Source organism: Lissotriton helveticus, chromosome 8, assembly GCF_964261635.1.
Source record: "Lissotriton helveticus chromosome 8, aLisHel1.1, whole genome shotgun sequence".
NCBI classification, from domain to species: domain Eukaryota; kingdom Metazoa; phylum Chordata; class Amphibia; order Caudata; family Salamandridae; genus Lissotriton; species Lissotriton helveticus.
Window position 1 is genome coordinate 1,466,629,944 of NC_136069.1, and position 23,786 is coordinate 1,466,653,729.

A 23,786-nucleotide genomic window follows, 5' to 3' on the forward strand; every position below is an offset into this window, starting at 1 on the left:
ACGGTAGTCTGTAACAATTGAATATTAAGGTGCGAAATTTCTCACCTATACCCAATTTGCAAAGCACTCTCTCTAGGTATGGCCAGTGTACACGGTCGAATGCTTTTTCCGCGTCAATCGAAAGCAGCATTCGTTCCCCAGGAATACGTGAGGCCTTCTCCAGGATATGGACCACTCTTTTAGTGTTGTCCACCATTTGCTTACCGGGGACAAACCCCGCCTGGTCCGGATCCACCAGCCCCGGCAGAAGGGGTGCTAGACGCGCCGCTAGAATCCCAGTATAGAGCTTGAGGTCCACATTTAGTAGGGAGATCGGCCTGTAGGAGCCGCGTTCAGTCCGGTCCTTCCCCGGCTTGGGGATAACCGACACCGTCGCACGGAGTAGGTCGGGAGGGATAGCCCCCAGCTCAGAAAAGGAGTTGAAGAGCCGCGTCAACAGCGGTGCCAGCTCCGGGCAAAACGTTTTATAGAAGAGTGGGGTGTACCCGTCGGGTCCCGGGGCCTTCCCATGCTTGAGTCGGGAAATAGCCACAATCACCTCCTCGATACGAATGTCCCGCTCCAAGTGTTCTGCCTGTTCCAGGGTCAGGGTGGGGAGTTCGACCGAAGCGAGGTAGTCAGCCCCGGCCATCGCCGAGGGGGGCTCGCCCGCATACAGGTCGGCGTAATATTGACGGAACCCGTCCGCAATCTGGGCATCCTCCTTGACCGTCGCCCCTCCGGAAACCGATAACTCCTTAACCCGTTGGTTCTGGTGTTTTACGCAAAGCTTGTGCGCTAGAAGTCGGCCACACCTGTCGCCACCAGTGTAATACGCGTGCTTCAGGCGTAGCGCTGCGTATTCCGCTCTATCCACGTCTAGCGCAGAAAGGAGCTTTCGGGCAGCTTTGAGCTGCCTCCAGACTCTAGGGGCACCCGTCCTCTGATGTACCTGTTCCAGCTCCCGTACCTTGCTCGTAAGTTCGTCTCTCTTTTGTTGTCTCTCCCTATTCTCCGCAGAGGAAATGGCGATAAACTGCCCACGGAGCACCGCCTTCAAGGCGGCCCACTGCGTCGCCCGAGTGGTGTCGCCGTTATCATTGTGCTCCTGAAACTCACGAATCGAGTTTCGTACATGCGTTACAACCGATGGCTTATGCAGCAGGGTATCCCGAAGATGCCAGACCCCTCTAGAGGGAGATACCGGCGGCAGCTGGAAAGTGCCTGTCACCGGGGCATGATCTGACAGTGTAAGAACCCCCATGTCGGAAGCCGTCGCCAAGTCATAGACCGGTCCCATCACCAGGAGATGATCTAGTCTCGCGTAGGTCTGGTGTGCGTGTGAGTAGTAGGAGTAGGCCTGAGTAGCAGGGTGAAGGCGCCTCCACAAATCATGCAAATCGAGGTCTCTCAATCGGGATTTACTCAGCTGCGAGATCTCACCTGCTTGTGGGCGTCGCTGCGCTGATCTATCTAAGGAGGAATCAAAGACCATGTTCAAGTCCCCCCCAATGATTATGTGCCTGTCGGGGGTAGTCGCTATGTCTTCTAGGGCCGAGTGTAGAAACCGGTCTTGGTGATCATTGGGACTATATATCGAGCCTACCGTAAACAACAGACCTCCCACCTTGACCCTGTATGCCAGCAGCCTCCCCCTCTGTTCGGCCACTTTGTGCAAGACCTCTCCTTTAAATTTCCTAGACACGAAGATTGCAACCTCCGCTGTCTTGGTGGCCCCCGAGGAAAAGAGCTGTACAGGGAATTTCGGTGACCTCATCCTGTGGCAGTCTCTGGCTAGGAGGTGAGTCTCTTGTAACAGACAAATGTCTGCCTGGGTGTTTTCAAGTAGGGACAACACTGCTCTCCGCTTGACCGGATTGTTCAGCCCTTTCACATTAAGGGTAACTATCTCAAAGGCCATCAATGACCATCGTAAGGACAGCGCTTAAGGAGCCTGACCCCTCCCCTGGGACGTCAGAAGTGACAGTAGTGTGAAATGATGGTGCGGGGTGTGGCAAATGTGACAGCCATACAGCACCGTACCCCAAGCTCTGTAAAAGTGGCGTGAGGACAGAGCAAGTGCAACAGCAATACAGAACAGCACAGTACAGACCCCGAATCCCCCCTTCCCCGACCCTCCGAACTCCCCCCAAACAGCCCAACTCCCCGCCTCCCCTCGCCCCGTCTAGTGACCTGCCCTTCCCCATTCCCTCCCCCCTCAACCCCAACCCCAACCTTTCAGAGAACACCAATGTCCCAGTCTGGTCCATTGTGGACAAGTCTGTGGAAAGTTATTCGAGTGGACGTCCAGCCACCTCCTACGCCCTCCCGCTGCCCCCCTCCCCCCCCCCCGGAACCCTCGCACCTGCAATGATGATGAGGCCAAAAAGATCTCCCCCCGGAGTATGCTTAGGCCGTCAAGGCCATATCACCAGACGATGTGTCTCTGGACACCTCCCGTATTGCGCTGTCCATTGCTGCTCGGACCGTGGGCGAATCAGGTCACGAAGGCAGGGGTGTGGATCGCCGCCTCCGAATTGTCTGCCATCCCTCCCTGGCGTTGCGTCGGCGGTGAGGCGTGGGAGCGTCTTCAGCCGTTGCAGTGATTCCCAGCACTCCGCAAGTGTCCTGAAGGGATTGAAGCTGATGCAGAGTCCCGTTCCAACGGAAAATGAGCCTGAAGGGGTGGCCCCAGGAATACTGCGTGTCATGTTCTCGCAAAAAGTCTGTGGCGATTTTGAATGATTTGCGTTTCTGCAATGTGATCGTTGATAAGTCCTGATACAAAGCCACTTGATGTCCCCGGAAACTCACTGGTCGCCGTGCCTCGCGGAGAATCCGCTCTTTCAAAGGGAAGTCCGGTAGGAAGGCCAAAATGTCCGGAGGCGGCGCCGAGGCCCGTCTTGGTAGGCCCACTCTGTGCGCCCTGTCAGTTCTCACAGGGAAGTCTCCGGGTTCGCCCAATTTGTCGCGAAACAGGTCTCTCAGGTAAGCGGCTACGTCTTCCCCCTCTTCATTAGATGGAACGCCCCGGACCCTGATGTTGTTGCGCCTGGACCTGTTCTCGAGATCCTCAGCGTGGGCCTGGAGATCAATCTGTTGGTCTCTGAGCCGCAAGACCTCCTGCTGCAGGTGCGCGATCTCCTCGTCTCGGGTGTGGCCAGCCTCCTCCACGGTGGATACTCGCTCTCCAAGGGAGTCGACCTCTCTTCTCACCTCTCGGACCTCCCCGGCCACCTCCTGTTTCAGCGTTTGGAAGTCCTCCCTGAGGGTGCTGAACAGCGACTCCAGGAAGGATCGGGTTACTGGAGGTTCCCCCCCCTCTGCACCTCGAGAGCTGGTCGGGGGGCTCGGGGCAGGTTGATTCCTGTCCTGTCTCGGGGCACTTCTGCCCAGCATTTCCGGTAAGGTGCGGTCTCCTTTCTTACCCCCTCTGTTGCCTGACATCGTGGAGGTGGGGACGTGCCGTACTAGGGGGGGCACCTGTAAAGTTCTGTGTGTCGGGGTGGTGTAGGGGCCGAGACTCACGCAACAGCACCCCCCGATGCGTCACTTCACAGTCCAATCCCAGCTGGAGGGCCCCCCGGACCTCAGGAATGCCGCCTCCAGGAAGGCTGCAGCAGTCTACCTCCAGTGGCAGGACGCTCCCTCTGCACCACGGAGTAGAAGGAAATGTCTAGAGGCAATGACAGTAGAGTATACCCCCTCCTATCCAGGGCCGAAGCACCGCGTTGTCAGGGCACCCACCTCTTCTTCGGGCCGACAGCACTCCTGCAGGAGTCAGGGTCGCTCCCTTCCGTGCCACAGTGAGAGGCGTCGCAGGCCGGTCCCCCTCTTGGCCGGTGCACGCCACCGCAATCCGCGTTCCACTCTGTGCGGGGGCCAGGTGTGCCCCGCGTCCCCAAGGAGTCCACCTATGGAGGTTCCCAGGTTAGTAGCCGAGCTCCGGCTCCGTGGGGGGGCGGACGAGGAGGCAGGGCCCTCCTCCGGTCAGGGCCGTTGGTTTGCGCGCCGACCCCGCGCTATAGGCTCAGCGAAGACCATCTCGGAGCTGTGGCAATGCGGGGGCCACACGCCGTGCAGGGGAACATCGGGGCACTTCTAAATGCCCCTGACCTCCGCTCGTCACCTCCGATCCTTTGGGGCTCTGGGAGGGGGCCTGGAGGTCGGCGCGCAGATACGGGCCTCCCGGCCTACCTGATCCCCGGACTGGCGTAGCAGCTCTCCGCCGGTCCCGCCCCCTTGGGGTTTCGGCCGGCGCGTCGTCGTCTCACCGGGGATCTCCGCCTCTCGGCCTCACCGGTGGCTCGTACTGGGTGCGCCTCTAATCCGCTGGCCCTCGCTGCGTCGCCGAAGCCTCTCGCTGGACCTCCGGCGGGCCCCGGTCTCCGGCCCCACTGGTCTCCGTCGGCTCGGCGGCCAACCCCCGCTCCGGGGACTACTCCGGTGCGGCGCCGCCGTATCTAGGGGGTCACCGGAGGCCTCAGGCTGCGTCGCCGCTCGCCCACCTGCACTGGGCACTTTCTCCGCTCGATCCGGGGGAGATCAGCGGTACAGGGCGGCGCAGGGGCTCCGGGGTCTCGGGAGCTCACGATGAGAGCGTCCTCTCAGCCCGCCATCTTGGCCACGCCCCACCATTATATATTTAAAAGTTATGCATATGCCATTAATAAACGTCTTAAACATGTCTCATATTAAGTTACAAAACCTACCTAGGACGGAATTAATTTGAAAAATATTTTATTAGTTCTTTTCACTGTTCCTTAAAATACTGCAGCCAGTAGTGCATGTACAGCAAGCAGGTAAATAGATTGTCAGCACCTTTGGGGAACGATCACTGTTCCTACATCCACTCAGCCTGGCCAGCGTGTTTTTTTATGCTTCACCAGGTTTGTACCAGTCATTTGAAGTATACCTTTGTATAGGCAAGAATGTTACAATGTGTCCAATGCCCCTGGACAGGAGCCTTTTTTCTGCATTCCTAGAAGGCTTGTCTGGTCTTGTATTAAGGTGCAGCCTTGTTGATCCTGATGCAGCAGTGTTTTTGGTGAATACACAATGTAGACTTCACTTGCTCCTACCACCCAAGAAATGCTCAGCGTATAGGAGTCTTTATGTGCTCAGGTTCCTCGCTGTATTGTCCTCATTAATACAGCTTGCAGAGACTGACAGTCCATATTTGAGCATTCCAGCCGCCTCAGGGAAGGTTCTCCACCTAGGTCATCATGACGGACTACCCCTCCCATCAATTTCATAGGGACTCCAGACCTAGGAACAAAAACAAAAGCCCATCTCAATAATTGGGCCATTTCAGCACCACTAAAATTGTTAGTGCATCTTAGAGGGTGATGGGCTACAACGCTGCAGTTAGAGGTCCTATTTATGACAGAAATTATGGCTTTATCATTGTCACTTTGCTCCCCTTATGTCAATCTTTTGATTTATGTATCTTACCTCCCATTTTGACCTTAATCCCCCCCCCTTCCCACGCCATGCCTCCCCCACCCCAGTGCTGAGCCTTTGTTTGGCTGTTTGAGGTAGTTCGGGCTAAGGCCCCTGTAACCTTTTGTGCATATAAGGTATCCACGTCAAATTTGTGTCCTTTTCTTCCAACATCCTGAGGATTCTAAAGGTACCCAGGGTTTGAGATTCCCCTGGAGGGGACCCAGACTTTAGCCAAAATAGAGCTAAATTTTGTGTTTTTGCTGAACCATTTGAGAAAAGTGCTGAAGGAGAAAGCATCTGTTTTTTTCTCTGTGAATGGTATCAATAAAGCATTTGCGGTGATATCCCAGTTTTCAGGGACAGGCAGACTATTGTTAGAAAACCAACATTTTCTGTGCTACATCGCCTGTTTGTATTATTTTTTGTACTTTCAATCTCTTTACAGTTAGTGCTAGAAATTGATGTAAAACCAATAATGGGTCCCAGAAAGCTATATATTTCTGAAAGGTAGACACAATTCTGAATTTAGCAAGGGGTAATTTTGGTAGATCCTTCAAGGCTCGGTAAACTAAGGGGAATGCAGTGTGGTAGGACATTTGTGCTGGCACGGTGAATTATGTGGAAAATGTAATTTTTTTCAGCTAAATTTGATGTTTGCAGTAGTAAAACGTTGGGGGGGGGGGGGGGGGGCACACAAGCCGTACCTCCCTGGACTCCCCCGGCTGTCTAGCTTTCAAAAGTGGGTGGATTTAGTAGGTTTCCCTAGAAGGCCGCCAAGCCCGGGGCCAAAAATGCAGGTGCCCCCTCTTTAAAAAAAAAAACAGGATGTTTAGTGCAAGGTAATTTTGATATCTCCTCAATACGTTTTGGGCCCTTGCCTGTCGCGGGCACTTGGCCCACCCACAAGAGTGAGATACCATTTTTAGCGGGAGACCCGGGGAATAATGGGTGGTAGAAATTTTGGGTCACCCCGGTGATCTCACAACTTTCCCACACAGAAATTTGAGAACAATTTTATTTTTTTAGGCTAAATATGAGGTTTGCAGGGGATTCTGAGTAGAAAAATGTTGAGGTCCACGCAAGCCTTGCCTTGCCCCTTGCAAAACCAGGTTGTTTTGTGATAGGTAATTTTATATCTCCACATCACTTTTTGGGCCCTGTTTATGTTATGTTAAAATATTTGTAGAGTCCATGGCTGCCCCAGCAACAGGGTGTCCCAGCGCTGACTGTGTGATAGAGTGGAAAGGAGAAACAGCTTAGTGATTGGAGAATAGCCAAGTCTTCACAGCCCTTCTAAAAACCCAATGGTCAGAGACGCACCTGTCGTGGGCACTTGGCCCACCCACACAAGTGAAGTACCAATGCTAGGTGAATGGAAGATTGTAGGTCGTCGCAAATTCCTGAAATTTCCATCACGTAAATATGAAGGCATTTTGAATTTTAGCTAAATTTGAGGATTGCAGGAGATGCTGGGTGAAAGATAAACTTGTGAGAACCACTCGAGTCATTCACCCCTGTAATGCCCTCGTTGTCTACTACTCAAAAGTGTGAAGGTTTACCTAGGTGACGACTGAGCTAGGGCACAAAATCCCCAGCTACCCATATTGACAAAAAAAAGGTCTTACTTATGATCCCTAGCGTTGGAGGGCAACCTACAGGGTTTAGAGTTGTGTCCTTCCCTGTATACACTCTCAAGCTGTACCCATAGCCAGTCAAGCTCTCACACAGCGTGTACAGCTTTATGCTATAGCAAGCGCGTTTGCTCGGAATACACTGCCTGAACAGCAGCCGCCCTTTATACAAGATCAAGTACTAATTGATGGCTACATTCTATCCAGGAGTACAAACCTCTGGAAACCTGGAAGACAAATGTTCCACAACAGGCTGAATTTTGTCCAACGTGTCATGGTTTGGATGGTTTCGGGGCAATGCAGCAGAATTGGCAAAAAATTATCTCTGCTCACGTATGGTACGAAGATGGGGGTTAACCAAACCATGAGAGTAGACCAGTAGGACAGCAGGTTTGGCTTATGCCCTATCTCCATTTTTAGTGTGAGGCCCAAAAATATCTTCAACTCCCCTAATGAAGTGGGAGTCCACTTATGTGCCCTCGAAGTGCCTCCATGCTCCCTCAGAAATTGTTTGGCACGCAAATTTGTTTACTGCACAATTTCATCACGGAATTTAACATCCAAAAAGAGATGGACGTAGTCAATTGGCAAAAAATTCACCGTATCGACTTTACATCCAGTGTCGCCAGTGAAAGGCGGAATATGGGGCTGAACTAAATTGGGAGGTTGGTGAGAAAGCGTTCAGTCTGTGCTTGTGGCCGCACGTGCCTGCTCTCTGTGTTGCTCTAACCTGCTACCGGTGTCCCGCTGCACAGACTGTGTTTGCAAAGGGACAGCACGACTGGCATCGCCACCTTCAGAATCGCTGGAAGTTGAGTCGTCGGATGGAACTGCGCCGACTGAAAAATTACTTCCAGATTCTGCTCGGTTGTCCTCTCCCTCAGATGCTGTCTAAGTATCTGCTGTCTCAGCCTTTGATCCTGGCTCAGAGCTGGACTCCAGAACCAGATTCAGGGCCTGGACACCATTCATCCAACAATAATCCATCTCTGCTACTGCCTAAAACCTTCCTTTTAAAACACTATCCTATGTAGAAGGCAGATAGGTTGTTGATTTCAAAGTGTAGGTGGGTGTGTGCATGATTGATGTGCGCAACAGTCACGAATGACTGGCTTGTAGGTGTCGAGGGCCCACTCCCGAGAGATCCCTGTGTCTAGTGGGGTTTCCTGGCCATGGATCGCGATCCACGGCCAGCAAACCATTTCAGGAAGGCCTCGTTTGAAAGGGGAGACCTTCCTGAAAGCTTGGGAGGCCGATTCAGCCCGTTTTGCCCACCGGAGTCAAGAGCGGCTGTACCTGCAGCTGTCCTGGCTCCAGTGGGGGAAACTGTGACGTGAGAGCGCCTCGCTGCACTCTGTCAGAGATGGGCGGGAGGGGGTGGCAGACAGAGACACAGAAAGCCTTCAGCATCTCCCCCACGGGGAAAAAAAAGAAACCTCTGGTGCTTTGCACCAGGGGATTCAAGGGGGCCGTCCCTGGTGTCGGCCAATGGACGTGCGCCGCCCCAGGGGGGGTAGTGCCTACGTCAGCCAAGCTCCAAAAGGGTTCAACTTAAAAAGAGCAGCGTAGGCTTAACTCATGCTGCTGACTCTTTCCCAGTTTTGATTTTGAGGATAGCCTGCCACCTAGCTGCAGGGCTGAAAACATCTACAATACATCATCTGTACAATTGTCATGTTTAAATAAGATGCCTTCATACATCATTGGCAGTCAACCCCCCCCCCCATGTACATATGCATGCCTTTGGCAGTTCCATTTGCTTCTGCTGAACAGTGTGTGAATACTAGCTTTGATACCATTTTACTGTTTCTTCCCTTCCCCACCATTCGTCCTCCAGCTCAGGTAGCCTATGCCTCTACAATCTGACTTTTCAAAGTAGGTGACCTGCATAGCTTCTGGTGCACACCTACTCTCTCTGTGGGTTACATTCAGGGCAAACCACAACTGGAACTGCCAGACCTGCATGCAGGGTAAGGGTGCACTCATAAAACAGGAGACTGTATATTTCAGAAAGAATGGTCAGACGATGTGACCAGGGTATTGGTTACCAGACAGTGGAAAGGTAAATACAGGGCTCTTGGGTCTTATTCTTCGGTAGCAGAATCTGTTTCAGACAGATACATTTGTCTTAGTCCTGGGAGGAAGGTTAAGCACTCTGCAGGCCAGAACCCTCTGGAAACAAAATACTTTTCTAACCTGCAGACCCCTTTACACCATTGATTTGTGCCAGTTTTCTCTTCTGGGTTTGGGGATGTATAATGCCACACTTGTACTGTTGGTTCAAGCCATTCTCTCCTTCTAGGTGCTTGTTGCAGTGAAAGGTCAAGCAAGTCTCATGTTCTGTGCAGGTCAAAGGACCTTAACTCAGTTTGCACCGCTGCTCGGGGCCGGTCCTTCCATCTTTAGTCGTAAACTTAAGATGCTGGTCTCTTTCTCCCAATCGTAGTGGGCTAACCGTTTAACATGCCCAATTCCTTGTGAGATGCATTTGAATTGTTCCTTCACAATAACTTTTCGTAGCTAAAGCTAGTCTTTGTAGCATTGAAAGCCTTCCTGCTAGTGATGATATATAGAGTGTTGGTGAGCCACGCAGGCTTCACTTGTTTTTATTGATTCCTGCCTTCCTAATTGCACTATTTAACTGCATTGCCTTTAACTGTTTGGCATGCTCCCGTTCCCCTCCTCTAGTCTGGAATTTGAACTCTGTGTTTGTACTACCATCATTTTGTGGTTTGGCTGTGCAGTGCTACGTTTTAATCAAAACCTTAAAAACATCACAATTTTTAGAAGGAAAAAGCTCCCTTGTTAAATGCATTTTGGCAACCACTGAGTAATGTACAATGCACAGTGGATCCAGTTGTTGAACATGAGTCACACGCAAGATTTGCAGTTAATTGCACTAAACATTTCTCAAATTTAGATACGGGTGAGGCATGATTAATAAACTATTCAAATGTTATTAAAGGGGTAAGGAGCTTGCTGTGTACCATGATGGCTGCCTTTTTGCGGGCTTCCAGCAAGACTTCCTCTTATGGGCAACATGGAGCTGCTGGGAATAATCTCAGATCCGGCGGGTGGAGCAGGTGCATGCCAGAATTGGAGCACATTAAGAAGCTGTGGCCCGTATGACACATGGTATTGAGTACCCACACCCCTTCCAAGACGGCAATGTTGAGTTTTACAATGGAGCCATGAGTGGAGCGCTCTCCACAAGCACCCACGGGACATAATAATTATTGACCAAGCCAGACAACGATCCTGAATGCATTGGGTTTACCAGAGTGCCCTGTTTGACCCAAGGGACTGTTCCGGTGAGGCAAGGAGGGTGGTTGGATGCATTGTAGTCAAGGTAGCTATCAGGTTGGATGGCTGGCACCCTGGATTGGTCCTATGGTTGAGTGTCCCCCATTGGGACCCTAAAGAGTTTCTGTACATTAGCTGTTTTTCGATTCCCGTGGGTTTAATGCCTGTTTTAAACAATGTGCTATGGCTTGTCCCTGGGGTTAACGTGCCCCCGTAGATAGAAGGCCAAAGCCATCAAGAGATCAGAAAGGCTTTTTTGAGGCTAGATTGACCCATTAACAGTTCAAAAGGGAAGTTGATAAAGCAGACCATCAGATTGTCAGTATGACTTGGAGGAAATCTGTGCTGTTTCAAGTGCTGCCGGGACTTCGTTGAACCATGGAGGATGATTAGCAAGAGGATGGAAAAAACATAACAGGAGGTGCTTGGTTTAAGGCATTGAAATAACGGAATTGGACATACAAATCCAGGCACGTGAATTGGAAATCCAGCAGTCATTCAGAATCTTTGAATTTACATCTGTGATCCAACATTTGGAATACATAATGGGGCAACCAGAAGCCGAGCTTTGGTGGTCCATTCCTTCCAGGAGGATATAGATGCATGATGCCTTTTGCATGGTATAGATGTCTTTGGGGGTGCTAGGATCACACAGCGTGATATCCAAAAACCAGTTTGAATCCCCACAAGGGGCTCTAGGAAAACCCAGTCTAGATCTCATACTATTATACAATTTGGGCTTGCTGAGGCAAAGAGAGAAACTAGCGAGAGCAACAACGGAAAACAAAAACTAGTCCCTGAGAGGAAATAAAGGCACATGTTTCCAGATTTAAGAATGGTCACTCAGTTGAGGAAGCAGGAGTCTCAACTTGCCAAGAAATAGCTCAATGCACCACTTCCCAAGAAATAGTTTAAAGCACAAAGCTTGGAAGTCTCCCTGTGGCGCCCTGCCAAATTGCAAATGGTGAGTATGGTCTTGTGTGACTTTTCAATCAGTCAGCCTGATGCTACTTTTAGTTTTCTAAAAACTACCAAGTGAAACTGCTGCCAGCAATCAAAATGATACTACTTGAATTTGTTCCAGAATGAGAGGGAGGGGTTAGCTGTTGGTACGCAGCAGAGGGTAGAAGGGTACAACCAGTTCCAGATGTCATGATATACCCGAGGGAGAACCTGTTTACTTTTCTAAAGCTTGTTGCAAGCTACAAAGTATTATGTGCGTGACTCCCCGTTAAAACCTGTTCTAAATTACCTCTCCACTCACAATAATCATATGGCATATTTTACCCCTTGCTGTGTCATACATGTCATGTAGGTCATAGAGGGGGATATGATTAACTGGGTGGATACTTGTGAGAAGCTGGCTTGGTATATGATGCACACTTATGTAAGTGGGCACCTTACACCAATCCAGACAACCCTTATGGTGATTTTAGTGGGCGTAGACAACCTTAGAAAGCTCTCTCTGTGGTAGCTGTGGAGAGCAGCCTTCAGGCGTAGTCCAGTAGGAGTGTAAAGCAGCTTGTTTTACCAGAGCATAATCTTGTAGGCATAGAGTAAGTGAAAAAGAACTACACAGTATATTTATAAAAATATGTAATTATTATAAGATACTCACTATCACATTCAGGTATCTCATAGTCCGAGATATACACAATGTACACAGTACTTTTCAATAGAAACACATAAGTAGCACACAATACACAGTGGTCACCAGGGGGAGACTAAACCTTATACTAAAATAGTGGTATGTGAACCACGACTCCAGTCAAGACTAATGGAATCTTTTGTTTCTTATATCACATTACCTCTGCATTCTAAATTGAACATTATACACACCTAGACAACTGTTAACCTATCTGGATTTTGCACAATTTGTCTAACTGAACACACTTTCAGTGGTGGCATTTTAAAATGTACATCAATTTGGGGGTTTCTTTGCAGATATTGGGTAAAGTTGTCACTATACAATTGAAAAACCCAGACTGGATCACTCAGCTGGAAGAAGAAATGAGTTTGGAATCAATGGATATTGCAATGCCTTCTTCTACAAGCTCTGCATTGCTTGGTGAAGATGCAGATGTTGCTGCAGAATTTGAGCTAGAAGGTATGTACTCCTCGAGAAAGACAGTTACCATTATATAGGAGATTCTATATACCTGTGTTATGTAAATGTACCACCTAGAATATAGGCAACATACATGTTTGTATACATTTGTTTGCCCAATTCCACATAAAGGGGAACATCAAGTAGACCGTAAGCAGACTTTCTAACTCAAAAACCTTATTAGGCCTATTTATACAATGTTTAATGCTCCTCTGAGGGTTTAAAATCCTGTTGAAAATGTTTTGGTACTGGGCCCTATCGTGCTTCGGCTTTCAGGCCCAAGATTTGTTCTTGCCTTGGTGCAAAATGATGGGGCATGTTTATGGCCAAGAATCAAACAGTGTCATTTTGAAGAGGTGTAATTTTGAACACAGTGCTGCACCAAATCCTACACTATAGCACATTTCATCACTGATAGCAATCAATGTTCTGACCAACTGGTATGACTGGAGAATTATTCATATACATGTGATTTGTTAATCCATTTCCGATTGGTACAATGGTTTGGAGAGCACAGTTGTATGCTATTACTTATGCATGTGTGAAGATTTTCCGTTATTCACTTAGTACATGTAAGTGGTGGTCATTAGATACAGGTACAAGTGTGAATCAATATTTTATGGTTGTAATTTAAGGTTGTTGCCTTGATGGTCAAAAAACAGCTGAATGGAAAACATAAGGACACACTTCTACACTTCAGCTGCACATCACACATCTTTTGAGCATTCTGATCAGCCACCCTGTTTTTTTTGTGGACGAGGTGTGCTCACTCATGTTGCAGTAAGATGTTAATCCCCCTCAATATTCTCTAACCACTATGTCTATTTCACCACTAATTCAAACCGTAAAGGAATTTGGTACGTCGTTCTTTACATTACCAAAGCACTAACTATTCTTTGATTATCTACTCTCCAACCATTTAATAACAGTATCTGAACTACATTCACTACTTCCGCTAATCATGTTCTGTCCCTACAACTTCTAATAATCAGTGTCTGACCTTCTTACACAGTCATCTAATCGTCTAATGACATGCTTTGGGATTACTTCCCTACACTTGCTAGCCACGTTCTCTTTAATGCTGGAGTTTTTTCACCATTATGCTGTTGTGGCCTATATGCTGCCTGTGGACGCCCCCCCAAAAAAACCAGAACAGTTTGGGAAGTATGGATGCAGTACTGTGGTAATCTGAAGACATGGGGAAATTGTAGGTGTTAATTTGTACCCACTGGCTCGTTTAACTTTGAAATGAAATTCAAAACTATTTTTATTAAAAAAATGCTATTCGAGGGGTGTAGTCAAGATGGCGGCGAGATAGGACGCTGTTTCCTCGCTCCTGCTGGCAAGAACTGTGTCTCCCATAGCTCAGACCGGACATGAGGGTTCGAATCCGATTAAACCCCACCCCGGGAGATGTCAGGACCAAAGTGGGAGCTTTTTAAGGGCCGCAATATCACCCTAAAGAAACACCTGCTGAGTCCAGGAGTGGCTGGGGCCTATGCGTCGTCTGGAGCGGATGCAGCTGCGAACCGTGGAGAGCGAGAGGCCCGCTGACCGTGCGAGACCCCGGGGGCCTACACCAGGCGTGATTCCCCTGCGCCTGGAGAAGAGCACCAAGGGTGCATAACAGCGGAGACCGCTGCCTTGGGGAGGAGACGAGCTTGTGGGCTAGTCGGGCCTGCTCCAGACCTGCCTTCGGCAACCCACCCGAGTATCGGGGACCGACGCCGGGCCTGGGGGGCAGTTTGACAGGCCCAGAGCAATTCAAGTGTACCACACTGGCTGTCGCCGAAGAGCAGAGGCCTCTCCGGGCACGGTCTCCACTGCTGGAACTCCCACTGAAGAAGGCACCGATGTGGGAGCTGAAGGGGCCTGCATCCGGCCTACAACCTGCAGCCTACATAGATACAGGACAATCGATGCCAGGCCTGATGGCACGGCCAGATTTGAGTGCACCAAGAGCACCTTGCTGATTACCCACAGAGGAACGAAGGACTGCCTGGGTGTGCCACCCTTTGTGTCCGGGGCACGTGCTTCTTCGGTCATGGCTGTGACCCGACCACTCAGCACGGAACACACCTGCTCCACCACCTACTGCCCCACTAACCGGACGAGCGCCACGGCCCAAGGGAGCAGACGATTGAAGCAAGAGGAAAAATAAGCATGGCCACCATTAGCGGGTGGCAGCTAAGAGTGGAATGCCGCTTCCGGCGGAGGCGGCCCGACTAGGACCGGGCCCGGCTTGCGGGTGCGCTGCAGTTCCCCCGCTTGTTTACCCAATATCTCCTGGCACTTCATTGCAGAGCCCGTCAAGACCCCCGCATCAATGTAGGCTTCAGCCCATCAACACTCTGCGCTACAAGCGGGCCCTAATATCGGACTCTGAGCCAAACAGGTACTGGGGAGCAGAGCAAGTGGAGCTGAGAGCGACAGGAGACGGGCGCAGAGGGAGACGACCGGAGTGAGTGATGGTGCAGGGCCAGAAAACGGACTATCTCTACACACCTTGACCCAATCCGATGGAGCTGGTAGACCTGACCAGAGACTAGATCTGGCATAGCTCAGACAGCGGTGCCTTGGTGGAACAGTCCACAATATACGGCTTGCAGCCTGAGGGTGTGGACCTGTGTTGGAACCTTAGCAAAGGAGGAAGACCCCCAAGTCAGTTTACGCTGAAACGAACATGGCTCATACTAGCACAATAAGGAGAGGAGCTAGAGGTGAGCGAGGCAAGGGCCTATCACTGGGGGACACTACCTTCGGGAAGCATGGCAATAGCTGCCTTGGAGGCTTCATCTAGCAGGCGCCCACGGGTCCCACCCGGACGACACTAAGCACCATTTACCAAGCCCTCAGCCCGGCAGAGACCCTGTCGCTCGAGGATAGTGTTAGCCCAGCCCATGAAGAACGCAACGGTTGAGAGAAACGAGATTGAGCTCCACTCGAGGAAAGCAGGACAAAACCTTGAAAGACCTCTTTGCACGCTCTCAAGGAGGTGGCACGATGAAGCACCCAAACTCTGGCAAACCAACCCAAATGAAGGTAGATAGCACCGGGGAGGAACCTGTGACACGATCCTTCCTTGAGTCACTTTTCAAGACCTGCAAACAGTTAAACGCGATCTCACATCAGAAATCAAAGATGTCAGGAGGGACGAGGACAAAATCGAGGAGCAGGTGACCACGCTGGAAGATGAAGGAGATGCCAGAGAAACTGAACTAACAGCTTTGCAGCAAGAGGTAATCCGTCTCCATGACCAGCACATAGATCTACAGCCCCATATCTAGGACCTTGAAAACTGCTCCCACAGGCATAATATACGGATCAGCGGGGTGAAAACCAATGTGGAAGCAGGTGACATTTTCGCTTACGCGAGAGACTTGGTCAACCATATACTAGGCAACCCACCCAACACGGATCTTAAGCTGGACAGAGCTCACAGGGTGGGCCCACCCTGACCAGACAAAGCACCGCCAGAGGACATATTATTCTGCGTACAAAACTTTAGTACCAAAGAACAAATCCTCACCAAAGCCATATCCATGCACCCCATCACCTTCAGAGATCAGACTCAACATTGTGCCAAGACCTAGCTCTACTTACCCTCCAGAAACGAAGGAACTTTCGGCCAATCACTGCACACCTGCATCAACAAGGCATCTCATATTCCTGGGGTAACCCATTTCGAGTCATCTTTTGCCTGGATGGTAAGCTTCTACAACTCAGATTACTTTTGGAAGCGAGTCGACTGCTGAGTGTTGAGCTTCCTTGAGAGGATGAAGAGAGACCCCCTAACCTATACGCTTCCCACAGACTAACACCAAACTCAAACTGACCCCCTTCCCCTCCCCCTCACCCCACTCTTCGACAACCCTTCACACAAGTCAGATCTGACTATGGGATCCCCGAATCTGATAGGTTACACTACCTGCAGCTTCGACATTGGGCGCTACACCCCAACTACAGACCACACGCGCAGAGGCACCTTACACCTTATGAAAGATGGCTTCTAACGAGGACGTCCGATAAGAAGCTCATCTCCGATCTTTATAAGAAGTTACTCAGCCGACACACATGTAATGCAGGCGGCACGCGCTGGGAAAGAGACCTAGGTCGAGAACTTAGGAGCAAAGAGTGGGAGGGTGTGTATAACAGGGCACGGCACACAGCAAGTGTCATGGAACTGATGGAAACTCTAATATAAATTGGTACTACATGCCAGAACACATACACAGAGCAGACCCCAAACAAAGCGCTGAATGTTGGTGAGGGTGTGGAAAGCAGGGAAAATTGGTTCATCTCCTATGAAAATGTGACCACATACAACAGTATTATAGACTAGATATTAGACAAGGTGGACAAGTATCTAGATACCCAACTACCGAGGTTCCCAGCCTATGTACTTTTAGGAGTACCAAACCCTTTAACGTATCCACTTAACTCCAGAAGAGTTCGCCAGATAGCGATAGCCTTAGGATCAGCAGCTCAAAACATTCTGACCCACTAGAGAACCTCCTGAATACCCAACTTTATAGGTTGGCTCCAGCTCTTGTGGCATGTTTTGGGGCTGGAGAAGATGACCTTTAAACTGGCAGGGAAGGGCTCGACCTTTGGGGATATTTGGCAACCATTCCTGGTTCTCCTTACACCAGAGTTCCGCCAGCTAACCTGTCCTAGGTACCAGCACCTCCACGATACACATACCGAGGCTAGCCATAAAACTAGCATTGTCAAAGCCAATGGGTCTCGCCACGAGATGAGATCTATTGGCTTTGTCAATGTCTAGCCATGTTGTAGAGCAGCGCATATGCTGTGCAACATGACTGAAAGTAATTTTTTTAAAGCACTATAACTTGTTTTTTTTAAATTACTTTTAACTTTCAGCTATACAAAGCAGCCACACTGCTGTACCACATAGCTAAAAAAAACGTTTGGCAAATCCATTGGATCTCACATAGGCAAGACCTGTTGGCTTTGCTAATGCTTGTATTGGAGTAGCAGCCTAAAGTCCAGAAGGTACGAAGGTGGTGCATTTATTGTTGTATGTTTTTGTGCGCATCATGTGTTGTTGTTATGTTATTTTTTTGGCAATACGGCTCAGTGACTGGTAAAAGAGATCTGCTCCACAGAGATCCAGTCTGGATACGCAGTTTGCAGCCATTTCTGGCATCTGCTTACGCTCTGGCAACTTTAATGTAGTGTGGTCACTTTCTGCTCAGCACCCACCACCTGCAGGGCTCTCTCCTGAAGTCACGTTGCTTGCTCTATACTTTGCTGCCTCTCGTGTTTAATGAGCAGCAGGGCTACACAAATGCTGAGAGCATGTTCTACAAATTGCTCGCCTGCCGTACTGCTTGCTCCTCATTTTCCAGTTAAGGTCCTCTGTTTTTCAGCCTTGGGAGTGTGGGGGCACAGAGTACTGTATATATCCTAACTTGTGATGGGTGTCTTTCAGTCTTCTTCCCAGCCAGGCCTTCAATGCTCGTCATTTTGTACTGGGTTCTAGGCTCAATAAGGACAAAGACACCATTTACTGCTTTGCTAACTTGACATGCCTTCTTTTTATTTAATCCCGACGTCGGAGTGCCAGACTATACCATTGCCTGGGCACGTGCTGGGAAAACAAACTCACTCCCACCTCTTGAGCCTCACTGATGGGCGGTTTCGCTCACACCTCAACACTACATCGCTCTACCATTCAGGAGTAAGAACACAAATCAGCATGAACCACAAAGAAAAACTATTTAACAACATAATTTCGGTTAATCAGAAATGGTAGGGTGATTACTGCTGGTCTGACACAAAGTCTCTGTATCTGCTAATCAGACACAAAGTCTTTGTATCTGTATGACGGGGCTGGATTGGCTCCTTAGGTGGTACCGCTCTGCACCCCATCGTTGGGTCAAGGTCTTTGACATGGTGCTACCTTCTGGGTATATCCTTGACTGGGGACTCTGCTCCTTTAGGCTGAGGGGGTCTGACTTCCAGCATTGGGGAAGTAATCAAATTTGTTACACCGCACTGTTTTCCTTCTGCCCCCTCCATTGATATGTCCATCACATCTGTAAGGCTATTCTCTGTGGAATCCTGGTGAGATGGGTCACAACCATGGTTTGTCTGTACCTTTCTGAAATGGGAGATGTTCTGAGTGACTATTTCTGCCCCTCTCTTGGCAGTTATGATGGTCCTTTTCACTAATGTGACAGTCCATGGGGCCGCTACAAATGACCGGAGGAATTTGCCTCCAGGGTGTCAATCCTGCACAAGCACTCCATCTCCTGGTGGGACATGTAGCTGATTGTGTACCTCCATTTGTTGTTGCTTGCACTCCAAGAGACGGAGGCAATTTGGGGGATCAGGGTGTGCGGCCCCCAGGGGGTAATGGTGTCTTGGATTGCTCGCTTTACGCACAGCCGGTTGGGGCTATCCCTGCAGTGGAGCGTGGAATCACTCGAAACTCCTGCAGAAACGTGTAGATGGCATTTTCAACATTCTTTCTTTCAGATGCTGCTATTCAAAAGACTTTGGTTAGAGTTCTTACTAACTGTTCCAGTTCACCGTTGGCCTCGGGCCACCTTGGCATGATGCATCTGTGTTTCGTGTTGCGTTCCATTGTCTGTGCAGATTTCACCAATCGGTTCGTGAGTGACCATGACCTTTTCTATGATATCACTTCGGATTTTTAGGTGGAGGTCACAATTTCTACTTTGGAGATCCGAGAGAAGTCATCTATGATCTTTAGCCTATGTGTTCCATCGGGGAGGCTTCCGAAATCCGCACTGGAGCATTGCCATGGGCTGGTTGGGCCCTTCTTCGTGATCACCAAAAGCTGGAGGCTCAGGTTGACTACTCGCTTGGCAGGCGGTACAGTCCCTGACAGTTTGTTCCACCCACTGATCCAGGACAGGAAACCAGACTTTGCTTTGGAGTCTACTCTTCGTCTTCATCACCTCTTGGTGGGCTCTGTGGGCTACCTTAATCGTTTGCTCTTGAGGCTGCTGGGTAGGACCAGGCGGGCTCCTGGCATGAGGCATCCTTCTGCCGTCACGGAGAGCTCATGCCGTACCTGGTACAAAGCTGGTAGCGTCAGTCTTGCATCTTCAGTGCGGTGCACTGAGTGGCAGCGTAAGGCCTTCCAGTCACTGGCCCTGACTGCCTTGATGACTATCTGCAGACAATCAACCTGCTCTGTGGCAGCCATGATGTCAGACTGGGACAATGGTAACATTTTGGAGCTTTTCGCAAGTCGGACATATTCCTCTGTGTCTTGGGCTTCACTCATTTCCTCCATGGGGTGGCCGGCCGAGCGTGCCTTAACAGAAAGTCTGCTGGTTAGCGGGTGCCTGGTCTGTACCCAGCAGTGAAGTTGAATTCCTGTAGCTGCAGGATCCCTTTCTTAGTCTGTGGGGAGGGGAATAGTGGCTTGTGATCTGTATAAATTGAAAGGATGACCGTGCAGGTACATGTAGAAATGGTGGCACCCCAATGGATCACAATGACTTCCCTCTCCATTTCCGAATATTGCTGTTCAGTGGGTGTCAGGGTCCTGCTCGTGTAGGCGACCGGAACTAATTTTCAGCAGGTTTGACGTTGGGACAGTACTGCTCCTAATCACATGCACCTGGCATCCACTGCCAGCTCCAACTCGTTCTGCGGGTTGTAGTATGCAAGGTTCTTCTGACCGACAGCGCTTCTTTGGAATTGCAGAAACTTGTTCTTGCTTGTCACCCCAACCCAAGGGATGTTTTTGTGAGCTCACGGAGAGGAGCAGTGAGGTCACACAGGTTCTGCATGAACCGGTCACAATATGTCACCATGCTCCGAAATCTCTGGACTTCTGATTCTGAGTTGGAAGCTGGAGCTTCTTGAATGTCTTGTACCTTCTCCCAGTCGGGCCCGATGCCATGTCCAGAGAACTGGTAGCTGAAGAAACTGGTGCATCTTTGTAGGAATTCATACTTTTCCCAGTGCAACGTCAGGCCCCTATCTCTGAGCCTTGTGAATACAGCGTGCAGCCGTATGAGGTGACTGCCGAGGATCTGCGTGGGGACCAGTGTATTGTTGCTCACATTAATGACACCAGGGAGGCCAGTTAACTCATCTTTTATGATGAGCTGCAAAATGTCCGTAGCGCACTCAATATGCTGAAACTCAGCTGTGTATACGTCCGGTGGAAAGCATGGGTTTAGAAGGTGATTATTGGGCGCAAGTCTGGGTATATGGGTATCTGGTGGTACCCTGACCTGAAGTCCATCTCAGAAAACCATTTTGATCCTGAGAGATCCCTGAAAATGTCTATTGTGGGCGTTAATTGGTGTTCTCTTTTGATATCCAAGTTTGATACGCTCGTTACCACGCTCGTTACCACACCAGGGCTAGAAAAGCTCCACTCACCCGCTCCCATTTGCGAGCCAGATCTAATTAGGGAGAGCTATTTTTAGGCCTTACTCGCCCTTTCTGGCGAGTAGGAAGGAAGACTGACTTTTGACCTCTGTCTCTGAAAGCAGAGCAAATGTGACAATATAACAAGATTTAAAGGCATCTTTATTGATTACAAAGTTTATGAGCAATAAAAATGCCTTTAAATCTTGTTAACTTGTCACATTTGCTCACAGAGGTCAAGTGTACTACCGTTAGGTCAAGTAGATTTTTTAAGTTACTAGACCTGCAAGTCTTGTAAGAATTTTTTGATTTTTCGAGCCCTGCACACAGATCCACATTGCTTCTGATTGTTTGGGCTTTTTGTCAGTGACAATGGGGGAGACCCATGGGGTGGGACCGGTAACTCATTCAATGATGCTAGCCTCTCTCTCCACCTCGGGGTGAAGGTGAAACTCCACCCGTTGGTGACAAAAGGGCCACAGGCTCCATTGACTTGTCAATATGCAGTGGGACGGCCTCACTCCGGATGCACCCTATGCCATCAAACAATGATCCGAACTCTTGTGTTCGTTTTTCAATGTCATTGGAATGGACGCTGATTGCAAAACACACCAGCTTGAGTTCTTGGCCAGTCCGACTACTTAGGAGAAGTCCAATACCTTCACTGGATTCATGGACTTTGGCTTTTGTGGTGGCATTTTGTTGGTTGTTGTTGGCGTAAAAGACTCCTGCAAGCTGCAGGAGTGAGCTGTTGCCAAAGGCGTTGACTTTGACTTTGGTGGAGCAGAGTGTAGGTGGAGCAGGCATGTTGTGGTATAGGTCGGCGGTTGTGATGTTGATCGATGCCCCTGTATCAATTAGGGCAGTGATGGGGTAGTCTTGTACTTTGATTCAGCACTTGGGAGAGGCTTGCGTGGCGGAGTACTGGGGCTCCACCATTTGTCCTATTTGGATGGCCTCCTGTTGGTCAACATCCATGTTGCTTTTTTCCACAGTCTTGAGGTGGGTATCGACCGTGCGCACGCTCCATTTTATTTGGGAGCTGTATTGTTTTTGGGTCGAGCGACATACTTTGGAGAAATTATTTACCTTTCCACAGGATGTGCACTTTTTGCCTCTTGCTGGGCAGACCCCTTGATCGGGATACGATCCTCCACACCTTCTTCAGGACCGGCTGGTCGGCTGGAGCATGTCTGCCTCCAATTTTAATGTTTTGGGATTCCTTGGGGCTCTGTTTTGATAGGCAGCTGCCAATCCGTTTCCATGTGGGCAGCCCTTGCCTTTGACAGTTCCTTGGACAACTCTTGGACGAGTATGTCTTGTTGGGCACCTGCAGGATCTATTCTCTGAGCATCACAGAGGTGCGCATTTGGATAAACTGTCCCCTGACATCACCTTTTTCATTGGGCAGAATGCAAGTGCTAGCCAGTTTTTCCAAGTGGGCCTGAAAGTCATCAAGGGATTCGTCAGCTTTGGCGCGTACCTCCTGGAGGAGGAAGCGTTCATAGTCCGTGTTTGAGAATTGTTCGAAGTAGGGGGTGATTGCGTTTTTAGAGTCATGTAGGTGCGCGGTGACCTATGATCACGTACTGTTTTGGAGATATTGTGTACCCCACCCACCCAACTGAAGGAGTAATGGCCGTTTTCTTCTGTCGTCAATGTTCAGAGCTTCAAAGTAGGTCTCTGGGCACTCCACCCAAGCTTTCCAGTTCATGGCTTGAGTTGGTGGAGGGATAGCTGCCCTGAATGGTTCCAGGGCAGGGATGAACGCCGTTTTTTTATGGGCTGCTGTCACTGAGATAAAACCGGAGTGCCTGAGAGAGGGTTGTAGCAGGAGCTTGGCCCTGGTTGCCCGAGATGCAGACGCTGATGTGGGCCATGGTGATGCGCCAGAGGTGGTGTTGAGTTGGAGTGGGTGAGAGGTGGAATTGCCCGAGCCTCACTCACCAGCTGAGGAGACTGGCTGCCCGGTGTTTGAAAGTGGCAGGTGTCCAGCCGTAGAGGTGGCTTCTTGCTAGTGCCAAGGCTTGAAGAAGGCCACTGCTGGTGGGAAAGGAAAGCACTGGCTGCTGGCCGAAGATTTGCTGCGTGGAGGGGCTCTTCTTCCCCCTCATGAGCCTCACGGATGGGCGAGTCCTCGTGTCCCCGACACTTCACTGCTAAGATTCACTCATCTTTTCGCAACTTAACAGCACAAGATTTCAAGGGAGCAGTCCAAAACTTTTGGATCAACACTATCAATCTAATCTGTACTCCCCCCCCCCCCCCCCCCCTTCGGAATTGGATACTGACCTGTCATCCTCCCAACCTGATGTTTCCTCCACGGGTATTTAGATATCTTGTTTTTCCTGGTCTCCTCCCCCCTCACCCCCTTCATCGCATACTTCTGACACCTGATTTGACTATGTATCCCCCCCCCCCGCGCCGACATGACACGACTGTAATGTATTGCCTTGTTTTCTGTTTTTTCTTTCCTTGTTTTTTGTTATTTTGCATTTAATAAAAAGATATGTAAAAAAAAAACACTATCAATCTAGCAGTATCATTTGTTGTCTCCAGTATACTTCACTCACTGCCAACCGACACATGTGAAAGGAGTCATAAAAATACACATGGCCTCGCACAAAATGCATGGGTTAAAATGGACTGAGGTGAAAAGAGGACATTTTTTATTTTCAAAGAAACTAGGTAATCCGGGATGCTGCTTTGCTGTTTCTCATCAGCATACCCGTCACACTGCATTCCATGAGTGTGATTTTCAAGCATGGCGGAGAATCAGACTGAACAAGCACAGGTGCAGCCAATAGGGTATGCCTATTTTTTTTACATTGGCTTTGTCAATGCTTGTTTTCATTAAAAGCCTCCTGCAGTTGTATTTGGAGGATGAACTGGTCAGAACACATTTAGTGAAATGGCGTTTAATTGATGCGGAAACTGCT

The 23,786-nt window shown here is 49.6% G+C and overlaps 1 protein-coding gene across 3 annotated transcripts in view; it reads left to right on the plus strand.

The window, feature by feature from the left end:
* The window catches only part of SYNJ1 (synaptojanin 1), a 706,257-nt gene that overhangs the window by 563,246 nt on the left and 119,225 nt on the right, over positions 1-23,786 (plus strand). For all 3 annotated transcript variants that reach the window (XM_078658404.1, XM_078658402.1, XM_078658403.1), the window contains one exon: positions 12,303-12,465. In XM_078658404.1, the coding sequence (XP_078514530.1) occupies positions 12,303-12,465 (163 nt within the window). The remainder of the gene's footprint in view (positions 1-12,302; positions 12,466-23,786) is intronic.